The following is an 11917-nucleotide window of genomic DNA, read 5'->3' as shown; positions in this document are numbered from 1 at the left end:
GGCTGGGAAAGCGGGAGCAGGCGGGGGTTTTCCCTGGAGAGCAGAAAGGGAGGATGCGGCCATCCCAGAACGCTGCAAATCCGCGCTGGGGACGCCAGGTTGGGGTCAGGGCGGTGAGGAGGGACAGGGAGCTGGGGACAGCTGGGGGAGCTCCGTGCCCAGGGCTGGAGCTGCCAGGCCTGGGGCCAGCTGCCCTCCCTCCCTCCCTCTCCATCGCTGCCCTCCCTCGGGATCATCTTCCCGAGCCTTCCGAGGGTCCGGCCCAGCCGCCCCCTCCCTCCCATTGTCACCGCAGCCCCGCGGGCGCCCGGCAGGAGGAGGAGGAGGAGGGAGCCGGGGGAAGGAGCAGCGGGGCCGGGGGCTCCGTGGCCGGGGGCTCCATGGCCGGGGAGATGCCGCGGGGGGAGCGCACGCTGCGGCTGCAGCACGGCAGCCGCATCGAGGCCCTGTGCGTGCTGGGCGGCCACGTCCGCGCCGACGTCTTCGGGTGAGAGGGACCCCCAAAGCCGCCCCTCCTCCTCCTTCTGCACCTCTCCCCTTGCTCTCCCTCTGCTTTTCCTTCTAGGAACCCCTGCTCCTCGTTTTCCCTTCTAGGAACCCCTGCTCCTCGTTTTCCCTTCTGGGAGTCCCTGCTCCTCCTTTTTCCTCCCGCTTCCCCAAACCCCACAGCTGCTGGGCAGCCACGTCCATGCCAACATCTTCAGGGGAGTGAGACCCCCAAAACTCCCCTTCCTCCTCCACCTTCACCTTTCCCCTCACCTTTCCCCCCTGTTCATCCATCTGAAAACCCCTGCTCCTCGTTTTTCCTTCTGGGAGTCCCTGCTCCTCCTTTTTCCTCCCGCTTTCCCAAACCCCACAGCTGCTGGGCAGCCACGGGCAGTGAGATCCCCAAAACTTCTGTTTCTCCTTCACCTTCACCTTTCCCCTCACCTTTCCCTCCTGTTTTTCCTTCTGGGAATCCCTGCTCCTCGTTTTTCCTTCTGAGAGTCCCTGCTCCTCGTTTTTCCTTCTGAGAGTCCCTGCTCCTCGTTTTCCCTTTGGGAATCCCTGCTCCTCGTTTTTCCTTCTGGGAACCCCTGCTCCTCGTTTTTCCTTCTGGGAGTCCCTGCTCCTCGTTTTCCCTTTGGGAATCCCTGCTCCTCGCTTTTCCTTCTGAGAGTCCCTGCTCCTCGTTTTTCCTTCTGGGAACCCCTGCTCCTCGTTTTCCCTTTGGGAATCCCTGCTCCTCGTTTTCCCTTTGGGAATCCCTGCTCCTCGCTTTTCCTTCTGAGAGTCCCTGCTCCTCGTTTTTCCTTCTGGGAACCCCTGCTCCTCGTTTTCCCTTTGGGAATCCCTGCTCCTCGCTTTTCCTTCTGGTAGTCCCTGCTCCTCGTTTTCCCTTCTGGGAGTCCCTGCTCCTCGTTTTCCCCCCTGCCTTCCCAAACCCCGCAGCCCTGACACCGTTCTGATGCAGTTCGTGGGCACAGCCCTCGCCGGGCTCTGCACTCCTGCCCAAATCCCCGGAAAGCTTTGAACACCCATCCGTGTGTTTACCCCCAGCCCGCGGCGGGTCTGATCCTCTGGGCTCAGCAGATCCAGGGAAAGCTGCTGGAGAGCAGAGGGACGAGCAGGAACCCCGTGAGGGACTGCAAAGGAAGGGAAGAACACAAAACCCAGTGACCAAAACCTTGGGAAAGTGGGAAATCCCCAGAGCACCAACCCCGCTTCCCTAAAACAAACCCAACACTGAACTCCGGGATAAATATTCCCCCGAGGGAAAAAGAAGGTGGAAAGCTCATTCCGGGGTTAATTCTGGTCTGCGCTGCTGCTGCCGCTGCGAATCTCAGCCTCGATGTTCAAGGCAAGCAGCGCGGCTACAGCTCCCCTGGCACCTCTCCAGGTCCAATCTCTTCCCAGTGGGATCCCCGGATCCAAGGAGCCAGGAAACCAAACCAGTTTTTCCGTGTGTAATTAAAAGCAATTTAACGATTTAAGAGACACCCAGGCGGGAGCAGAGGAGCGCTCGGATTTCCTCCCCCCCTTCCCGAGGGCGCAGGTCTGGTGGGACCAGTGGCATCCCGGGAACCTGATCAATGCGAGGGCTCGGGTGTCGGGGCAAACAGCCCAAAACTAATAACCCGGAAAGCCGAGGAAATTCGGGAAAAGGAGCCAGGAGAGGGAAAGGGGTTGCTCGGAGCGGCCGGGGAAGAGCAAGGGCATGTCGGACTGGGAGCAGGGCAGCACTGACAGCTTTGGGGCTGGAGAAAATGCCCCAAAAATTAGAGTTTCCCGTGGAAAAGTCTCTCGGAGGGATGGTCATGGTGTTTGGAGGAGCTGTGAAACAGCGGGTCGGAAAATAAGCAGGGATTTTCCATGGAAGCGTGAACCCCAACACCAGGCTGGAAAATAAGCAGGGATTTCTCCATGGAAGTGTGAACCCCAACACCAGGCTGGAAAATAAGCAGGGATTTTCCATGGAAGCGTGAACCCCAACACCAGGCTGGAAAATAAGCAGGGATTTCTCCACGGAAGCGCGAATCCCAGCTCAGCACCGAGGGTTTGGGTTGGGTTGGGGTTACTGCAGATCCTTATCCACAGCCGTGGCTGCGAACACTCCTGGGGCTGAACCGGCCCCAAACCCGGGATAATTCCAGTTCCCAGGCGGGGAGCGGGGCAGGAAGGTGCCGGCGGTGAGCGTGGCGACGCCGGCGTGTCCAGTCTTGGCCGTGTGCCGGGCACTGGAATGAATTCCAGTGGGAAACCTCTGAAAATGCGGGTGTTTCTGGCAGGGCGGCCCCCGCCGGGGCCGTGGCCTTTGGCGTGAAGCACACCGAGGGGGTCAGCGTGGACGTGCTGTTCCGGGGCCGCGCCGAGCCCGAGGCCGTGCCCGGCGCTGGCACGCGGTGGCCGCTGGACGAGGGGACGGCGCTGAGGTTCAGCATGAGCCGGGCCAGCTCCGAGGTCAACGACAACAAGGTGAGGAGCGGGATCCTGGGAATGGGGCCTCCGAGAGGGAGAACATCTCTCCGCAATGTGGGATTCGGGGTTTGCAGGTCACTGTCAGCTTCTTCGCAGAGGGAGGGAAGCCCATCAACCAAGCCGGGGTGTTCCTCACCGGCGTCGGTGAGTGCGGAGGCTCCACAGCCGGGAATCCATCCCGACCCCCTCGGTGCCGGGAGCCGGGGCAGGCACGGGGATGGCAAAGCCAGGTTTGCTGCGTCTGGGGGGTTTGCACCCCCCGCCCTGGCCGTGCCCTGGGGTGAAGGCGGCTCTGTCCCCGCAGGGATCTCCCTGGATGTGGACGCGGATCAGGACGGAGTGGTGGAGAAGAACAGCCCCAACAAGGTACCCCAGCCTCCCCCACCCACGGCAAATCCACGGGCTTGGTGGATCCTGAGCTCGCTGAGCCCCTGGGGTGTTTCAGGCAAGCTGGGCCTGGGGACCGGAGGGCCACGGAGCCATCCTGCTGGTCAGCTGTGACAAGGAGTTCCCCTTCATCCCACCCTCGGACTGCGGCCACGAGCAGGTGTTCAACAGAGAAGGTACCACAGCTCCCCAAAGTGCCCTGTGCCCAGCATTCCCACTGCCCCCTCTCCGCAACCTCTCCCGAGAGGGAACCAGCCCAGGAACCAGCTGCTCCCCACCAGCTGCTGAGCAAGCTTCCCACGTGGGAATTTTCACGGAATTAATGCCGTGGAAACTAATTGGAGGCAGGCAGGGTACGGAGGCAGGGCCGGGGAACAGCTGAGGTTCCAGGGCTGGCACGGCGTGGGCTCCACGTAGGTGAGAGGAGCTCGGGGTGAGGCACGAGGCCGGCGGCCAGGAATACACCCGCCTGTTCCTGGAAAACCCAGCCCACGCTGAGCCGGGCCCGTCGGCGTTGCGAGGTCAAGGAGCGGCCGTGCCAGGGATGGGCAGGCAGGAGAAAAGGCGAAAAGGGCATTTGGGTCACAGCCCACGAGGCGCAAGCTCTGCCAGCAGAACTCGGGCTGGTTTTCCAGGTTGCCAAGGCTGGTGCTGAGGGAAGAGCGGGTTTCTTGGGAAGGAGATCCAAACCCCAGGAGGGGACATGGAAGAACCCCCCCGGTTTGCTTTGTGTGCCCCCAGATCTGCTGGACATGGCTCAGATGGTGCTGAGGACCGAGGGGCCCCAGCGCCTGCCCCGGGGCTACGAAATCGTCCTCTCCATCTCTGCCAACGACGCCGACAAAGTTGGGGTGTTCCATGTGCAGAGTAAGGCCTTCCTCGCCTCCTGCTCTGCCTCTTCCTCCTCTGCCCCTTCCTCCTGTTCCCCTTTCTCCTTTTCCTTTTCTTCCTCTCCCACTTCTTCTTCTGCCCCCTCCTCCTTTTCCCCTTCTTCCTCTGCCTCTTCCTCTTCTCTTTCCTCCTCTTCCTTTTCCTCCTCTTCCCCTTCCTCTTCCTCCTTCTCTTCCCCTTCCTCCTCCCATCATCCCAGGTGTTTCTGAGATCCCTACAAGCCCTTTCCTTCCCATGTCTGCCCTTGTCCTCTCCACGCCCCTCAGATCATGCTCCCAACATCCCTTCATCCATTTTTTTTCCCTGTGAATATCCCCTCTTTTCAATCACTTGGAAAACTTTCCCCCTCCTCATCCCTCGCCGTGGACACAGGGATTTAGGATTTGTTTTCTGGGAACAAAAGCCCTTGCCCGGCCCAGGAATGTGCCAGGAGGAGCTGGGTCTCAGCCCTCCGTGCAGAGGGAGTGTGGAGCAGGGAGGGATGGGGCATTGTCCTCCCGTGGAGGAGCAGAAACTCCATGAGAACACCTTCCCAAGGGCTGCTCCATTCCAGGAAAGGCCGACACGTTTTCCCTCGTCCTTCTTGTCCATGACAAAATTCCCAGTCCCTTAACTCCTGCTTCAAGGTGCTTCTCACAGCTGGATCTCCACAGAGGTGGAGAAACCCCGGCACGGCGGGCGCGTGGGAGCTCCTTGCCCAAGGAAACAGGCGCGAATCCCAAAGAAAGCTCGGGATATTCCCGCTTTCCCCTTTCCCTCCCGGCAGATCCCTTCTTTGGGCAGCGCTACGTGCAGGTGCTGGGCCGCAGGAAGCTGTTCCACGCCGTGCCCTACCCCGGCGGGGCCGCCGAGCTCGACTTCTTCGTGGAGGGGCTCCGCTTTCCCGACGAAACCTTCTCGGGGCTGGTGTCCATCCACGTCAGCCTCCTGGAGCCGCTGGCTGAGGTCTGGCAACTCCCAGCAACGGGAGCGGATGGGAGGCTGCCACAGGGAGAGTGGGATGGAGAGCTGATCCCGTTAGCTGGCCCCAAAGGGACCTCGGGGGAGGGTGTTGGGGGGAACGGCGTGGGGAACGCTCCCGATTTCTCCCTCAGGGCATCCCGCACTCCCCGATCTTCACGGACACCGTGGTGTTCCGGGTGGCACCGTGGATCATGACCCCCAGCACGCTGGCCCCGGTGAACCTCTTCGTGTGCAGGTAAAGGCGGTGCCGTCCCAGCCGCGCCGGTCCTGGCGCCGGGCAGGGGAGGAGCTGGCAACAGGGAATTCCCATCCTTTCCGTCCTTTCCTCCAGCATGAAGGACAACTACCTGTTCACCAAGGAGATCCAGACGCTGGCGGCCAAGGCCGGCTGCAAGCTGAAGGTTTGCTTCGGCTACATCAACCGCGGGGACCGCTGGATGCAGGTATGGGGGCTCCAAAAACCGGGAAAACCCTTCCCTCCCGGTGCCCCACGCGGGATCTCCTCCCTTCTGCAGGACGAGATCGAGCTTGGCTACACCCACGCTCCCCACAAGAGCTTCCCAGTGGTGCTGGACTCCCCTCGGGAGAGAGGGATGGAGCAACTCCCCATCAAGGAGCTGCTGGTGAGAGAAGGGTTCCCTGCATTCCCGGGGGAGCAGCTTCCAGGGTTTATGCCCAGCCCAGATTCCCGTTCCTAAAAGCCTCCTTGCCCTTGGCTCCCTGCATGGAATTGCCTGGAAAAGGAGAGTTGAACAGCTCTGCATGGAGATTGCCTCCCTCCGCTTCCAGCCTCACCCCCTCAACGCCTCATCCACATCCCAGCCATCCGGAAAACCTCTGATCCAGAGGGTGCTGGAGGAGAGGGCAAGGAGGAGCTGACGCCTCTGGGAATGAAAGGCTCCTGCCAAGCTCTGGGATGGGATTTCTTCCCCCTGAGCATCCCAGGGACAAGCTGGTTTTTCCTTTCCTCCTCTGCGCCTGGGAATGTCCAGCAGCTTCCGAGCGGGAGAGGGAAGGAAAGCGGGAGAGGGTCAGTTTACTTCCTCGGAAGAGAACGGGATGCAGCAGCACCAGGAACATCCCTGTGGGCTCCTTGGCCAAGGAAAAGGGCTGGCCATGGGCAGGGCAAGCCTGGGATGGGGCATTTTGGGAGAGCCCAGCATGGAAAAAAGCTGGATTGGGCGATCCCTGTGAGATTCCCCCACGTGGAAAGGGCAGGACACCCCCAGGCAGCCACAGAATCGCTGTCCCCAACCCCAGCTGGGCGCTGGAGCAGCCTCAGCCCCGGCAGTAACGGGAGACGAGCACAAATCCCAGCTTTGATCACTTTGGGGATGGTTGGGGGCTTTCGGGAGCACTGAAATCCATCTTTTCTCATGCCTGGCATGAGAACATCCAGTCCCGGATTCATCCGGCGGGGCGGGAATAGCGAATCCAACCGCTCGGATCTTCCCTCTTTAGGAATTGCTCTGCTTCATATTTAGAGACACAATTTCAGCCTTGAGAGCTGCTAACACATTATCCTCCAATTTCTGCTTGGAAGCCTCCCCTAATCCCCACCCCGATCTTTCCAATCTAATTTTCCAGCTAGGAATACTTCGCCCGATGCAAGGGGCACGGGTCAAGCCCTGAGCCCCTGGAAGCCCATGCCAGGGAAAAAGGAGACGGGAGGGAATTATCCCCTCAAAATCAGTGTGGAACTGATAGCACTTGGATGTGACCTGCAAACCTGGGATGAACCAGAGCCCTGACAGATGAAACCGGGCAGGCTCCGTGGTTTTATTAAACTGAAATGGGTTGGGAGCAGGTGCTTCGTGCTCAGGCCCTCCCTCAGCACCTGGACAAAAAGGGATCTGATCCCGGCCATCCCCCAGAAATGCACCCCAAAAATGCACGGGGAAAGCGGTGCTCTCTCCACCCCAGCGTCTCCAAACCCCCTCGGTTTCAAAAGGGAGTTTCTGGGTGGAAGCTGTGCACCCTCAGGTCTCCCTGCTCACTCCTCCTGACCTGTGTGTTTGGTTGATACCTATGGAAACCCAACCCTGACAAGTGGCTGGGATTTAACTCAAACCTAGCGGACACCCGATCTCATCCCAGGGGCTGCCGGGAGCTCCGAGCATCGACTCAAAGGGAGAGCAGGGAAAGCGGGATTTTGATCCCATCCCTGCCATTTTTGCCCTGTTTTTGACACTCCCTCGGGCTCTGGCACACAGAGCCAGGAGCTAATTACCCCTGCACACACGGCACCTCCAATCCCAGATATATTAAGTCCTGGAAATCAGGGCTTAAGCAGGATTTAAGTGCCGTGCAGCCCTTGGGGTGGCTCTGTGCCCGGGGCAGCGTCACCCTCAGGGGCTGGAGCTCACCTCCCTCGCAGAGCCGGCCGGGAGCTGCGCTCGGGGCTGCCCAATTACCTTAATGTGGCCGCTTGAACCTTGGCTGCGGGGTGACACAGGAGATCAGGCCCTGGCTGCAGGCCCGGGCTCTGCTCCTGCGCTGTGCCGGTTATCCCTGCGCCTCCAGACCCTTCTCCTCCCGCCTTCCCTTCCCCTCGGGACAGGCCCCGTTGTTGCCGCACTCACCCACCCCGCGGCAGGATAAAGCCACGGGAGCAGCAGGGATCCAGGGCGATTCCTCTTCCGCCAGGGCCCCGACTTCGGCTACGTGCACAAGGAGCCCCTCTTTGAAGCCACGGCCAGCCTGGACTCCTTCGGGAACGTGGAGGTCAGTCCGCCCGTGTCCGTGGCCGGGAAGGAGTATCCCTTGGGAAGGATCCTCATCGGCAGCAGCTTCCCTGCGTAAGCCAAGGGGGAAACGCACATTTGGGATCAAAGGCCCTGGAATATCATCAAACCCGGGTTAATTGTGTGCCTGAGCAGGGTGGGGGCCCCCAGAGCTTGGTGCCGATTTCCATCCAAGTGTCCAGGCAGGTGTTGATGGGAATATCCCCCCAGGCCCGCCGGCCGGAGGATGACCGGGCTGGTGCGGGATTTCCTCTACGCCCAGCGCGTCCAGGCTCCCGTGGAGCTCTACTCCGACTGGCTGGCCGTGGGCAACGTCAACGAATTCGTCACCTTTGTCCCCACCTCCGACAAAAAGGTACCCCCTGGCCCCCCGTGCTCCTCTCCCGGACACCAATCCCACCGGGAAAACCCCACAGCTCACTCCTGTGACACCCCCAGCCTGTGCTTGCTCGGCTTTCACTCCCGACCCCAAAATGAGGGATCTGAGCACAGCACGGGGACCTGCTGGGCTGTTAATGGACGCAAATACAAGGGAAAAGGTGCCTGCCAAGGTGTCCAAGAAATTCCAGCCTCAGGATTCCCGGGGCTTTGCAGCAGCTCAGCATCTCCCGGGGGTTTTCAGAACATTTCTCTTCCCTCTATCACGGTTTTCCTGCTTCTGACACGGATTTTTTCCCTCAGGAAAACCTAGCCTTAGTCTGGATGGCTCAAAAAAAGGAACATTTATGGCCACATGTTTTCAGAACATTTCTCTTCCCTCTGTCACAGCTTTGGCTGCTTCTCACACAAATTTTTCCCTCAGGGAAACCAAGCCTTGGCCTGGATGGCTCAAATCTGGAATATTTATGCCCACAAACCCTCCATGGGTTAAAAAAGGCACTAGAGAACAGCAAAAAAGGCCTGATTTTAAGAGTTTAAGCTCAGGTTCTTGGCACAAGCGAGTCCCTGAGGTCCTCCAGCTGATCCGGGCCGTATTCCCGCAGCGATTCCGGATGCTGCTGGCCAGTCCCGCCGCCTGCTACCGGCTGTTCCGGGAGAAGCAGAAGGAAGGCCAGGGACAAGCCACCATGTTCAAAGGCAAGGGGACAGCGTGTGGCGGCAGCTGAGCCCAGGGCGACGTGCGGCGCCGGGGCCGCGCGGGGACGCTTCCCCCGCCGCGTGTCCTTCAGCGGGATGCCTGCCCGCCGCCCCCGGCCTCCTCCGGCCCTATTTCGGGAAAGCGAGTGGGACGGGAGGGATAAAGGCCTCTGCGTGGAGGGGATGTTTGCTCCCCAGCATGGAGCCTCTGGAAATGCCAGCGGAGCTCCAGCACGGAGCGGGACAACTGGCGGCTCTCCTGTCCAGATTAGCACTGGGGGTTTCTTTCCCTTGAATTGTGATTTTGAGCACAATCTGTGGCAGGGCTGGGAGAAGTCTCCGTATCTCTGAGGGTTCCTCTAGGTCGCTGAGGGGACCCGGCCGCCCCCAGACCCGGGGTGACCTCATGGAGGGGGATGCTGTGGAGAAATTCAGTGGATTCCCGTGGGCAGGAGGAGGGATGACAGGACTTCTCCAAAGCTCTTTCCAACAGGCAGAGGTTTTCTTCCCTCAGTTTCCCAATCTTTGGCCCTCTGTCTCAGGAAATTGGGATTTTTGAGGACTTTTTCCATCTCTATACCCCACCCTAAGCCAGCGCTGCTTCGTTTTGAGGGCGTTTTGCACATTTAGGGTACTCGGGGACAGACACGAAACGCGTCACCATCAACAAGGTCCTTTCCAACGACGTCCTGACGCAGCAGAACCAGTACGTGCAGGTAATCCCCGACATTCCGGGCAACCATCCGCATTCCTGGCCGTGACCACCGCAGCGTGGCACAGACCCTGCAGGGACGTGGTGCATTTGGGGCCCCTCTCCGCCCTGCTCCCAGCGCTGCATCGACTGGAACAGGGATATCCTCAAGAAGGAGCTGGGGCTGCTGGAGGAGGACATCATCGACCTGCCGGCCCTCTTCAAGCTGGACAAGCAGGGGAAAGCTGTGCCCTACTTCCCCAACACGGTGAGGGGGATGAGTCCCCAGAGTTTTCCTAAAAAAAAAAAATCAGCTGTCTAGGAAGAAAGGGAAATATCTCCAGGATAAACACAGGTCTAACACAGCTTGGCGGCTTCGGGGTTTTGAGGCAAAACCCTTGCAAAGGGGTGAAATTGCAAGGTGAGAGGCATGTTTTCCCCACAGTTTGCCCCCAAAAAAACCCCCAGCTGTCTAGAGAAAGGAAATATTTCCAGCAGGGCATGGATAAACACAGGTCTATCACAGCGTGGTGGCTTTGTGGTGCTTGCAGTGGGGTTTGGAGGCAAAAAAGTGCTGAAATTGCAAGGGGTGAGGCACGTTTTAATGATAAAAAAAAGGGGAATTCTGCTGGATTTGGAATCCTGAGGGAGGGCAGCCGCAAAAAGTGGCGCTGAGGAGGGTGGAGGAGAGCGATCAGCGTCTTTCCTTGGGCTCCATCCATCCCGACACCGCCGATGTCCACCGGTGTCATCCCGCAGGTCACCATGATCGTCCTGGCCAAGGACCTGGGCATCCCCAAGCCCTTCGGCCCCGTGGCGGGCGGCGAGTGCTGCCTGGAGCGGCGGATCCGGGCGCTGCTGGAGCCGCTGGGGCTGTGCTGCCGCTTCCTGGAGGACGTGGCCTCGTACCACGGCAGCCTGGGCGAGGTTCGCTGCGGCACCAACGTCCAGCGCCGACCCTTCGCCTTCAAGTGGTGGCACTGCACGCCATAGGCAGCCCTCCTCCTCCTCCTCTGCCTCCTCCTCGTCGTCCTCCTCTCCCTCCTCCTTCTCCTCCCTCCGTCTTTGTCCCCAGCGGCTTTTCCAGCGTGTGTTGCTTGCGATTTGCTTCATAAATGAATTTGCTGTGAGGAAAAAGCTGGGAAGTTCAATAATTGCGGGGAATAACTGGGGGAGAAAGGGAGGGAAGCCCTCAGAGGGGTGAGGAGGGGCAGGGGTTTTACCGAAATCCTCCGAAATTGTCTCTAACACTGGTTTTTTTTTGTGTTGGCGAGTCAGGCATCACTTATTCTCGGCCAGGGTTTGTGTGTGGCTGACAGAGCTCCAGCCTCCACATCAATACAAAATATCTTCACTTATTTACATATTTTTTAACAAAGAAATTACTGTCCATTGGTTCTAATAATTCTCTTCCCAGATTAGCATTCTGTCCACTATTGGTTATTGATTTCTTGGTCTTCATGCTAAGCTAGGCCACATTCTTTAGGTTTTTTATCATCTTTTTCTCAACTTTTTCTGTTGGGAATCTCCATTTTTCCAGGCCTCAGTCTCCTCTGTATCTTCCATTTACTCCGTAAAGGGCCATAAATTTAAGGTCCCAGATGTCCAATCTTCGAATCCCTTTGGCTTTGTTGAAGCTTGTCAGGGTTAGTTTTAACAAACTCAAAGTTTTGGTGACTTAATGATCAAAACAGGAGTAAGAGTCTGTGAAGAAGTTTAACTTGTGCTGGCTAGAAGTGGGCACTGCTTATGAGGAATTAAAACAAATAATTAAAAATTAGTTAGGGAAGTTACATTATTTCCAACAGGGGGGCACTTTTTTGCAAGGGGCTGCCCAGGGAGGTTTGGAGTCCCCATCCCTGGAGGTGTCCAAGGAAGGCCCGGACGTGGCACTCAGTGACAAGGTGGGGATCGGGCACAGCTTGGACTCGATGGTCCTGGAGGGACCTTGGAGGGCTTTTCCCACTTTAACGTCTCTGGGATTCTTTGCCCCCCAGCACCCACCATTTGCCCTGTTGGTGTTGGGGCAGGTCCCCTTTGAGGAGGGGGGTGGTGGCGCAGGCACCTCCGTACAAAAATAATGAGGGTGGGGATTAATGGAGAAAACACAAGGGGAATTCATACGCAGAAAAAAGGGGGATTTAGGCGTCCGGCCCCCGCCATCCCGCCGTGCCCCATAGGGCGCGCCACACTCAACATGGCGCCT

At 58.9% G+C, this 11917-nt stretch overlaps 1 protein-coding gene across 3 annotated transcripts; it reads left to right on the top strand.

Annotated features, from left to right (window-relative positions):
• Nucleotides 1–230: 230 nt before the first annotated feature.
• On the top strand, nt 231–10848 carry PADI2 (peptidyl arginine deiminase 2). 3 transcript variants are annotated; one of them, XM_032131748.1, is made up of 16 exons: nt 354–487; nt 2769–2955; nt 3033–3102; nt 3263–3324; nt 3404–3521; nt 4087–4212; nt 5003–5181; nt 5331–5434; nt 5531–5642; nt 5715–5822; nt 7846–7997; nt 8154–8298; nt 8927–9020; nt 9651–9736; nt 9851–9979; nt 10471–10848. In XM_032131748.1, exons 1-16 carry the CDS (start codon nt 381–383, stop codon nt 10702–10704), a joined length of 2013 nt encoding a protein of 670 aa, XP_031987639.1. In that variant the 5' UTR covers nt 354–380; the 3' UTR covers nt 10705–10848. The 3 variants fall into 3 exon arrangements, with proteins under 3 accessions (XP_031987641.1, XP_031987639.1, XP_031987640.1); XM_032131749.1 differs by lacking the exon at nt 354–487 and adding an exon at nt 1961–2035; XM_032131750.1 differs by lacking the exons at nt 3404–3521; nt 4087–4212; nt 5003–5181 and having other exon boundaries at nt 231–487.
• Nucleotides 10849–11917: the final 1069 nt, after the last annotated feature.

The sequence above is a fragment of the Corvus moneduloides genome, chromosome 22, assembly GCF_009650955.1.
Source record: "Corvus moneduloides isolate bCorMon1 chromosome 22, bCorMon1.pri, whole genome shotgun sequence".
Classification (NCBI taxonomy): Eukaryota; Metazoa; Chordata; class Aves; order Passeriformes; family Corvidae; genus Corvus; species Corvus moneduloides.
This window is presented reverse-complemented; position numbering and strand designations above follow the sequence as displayed.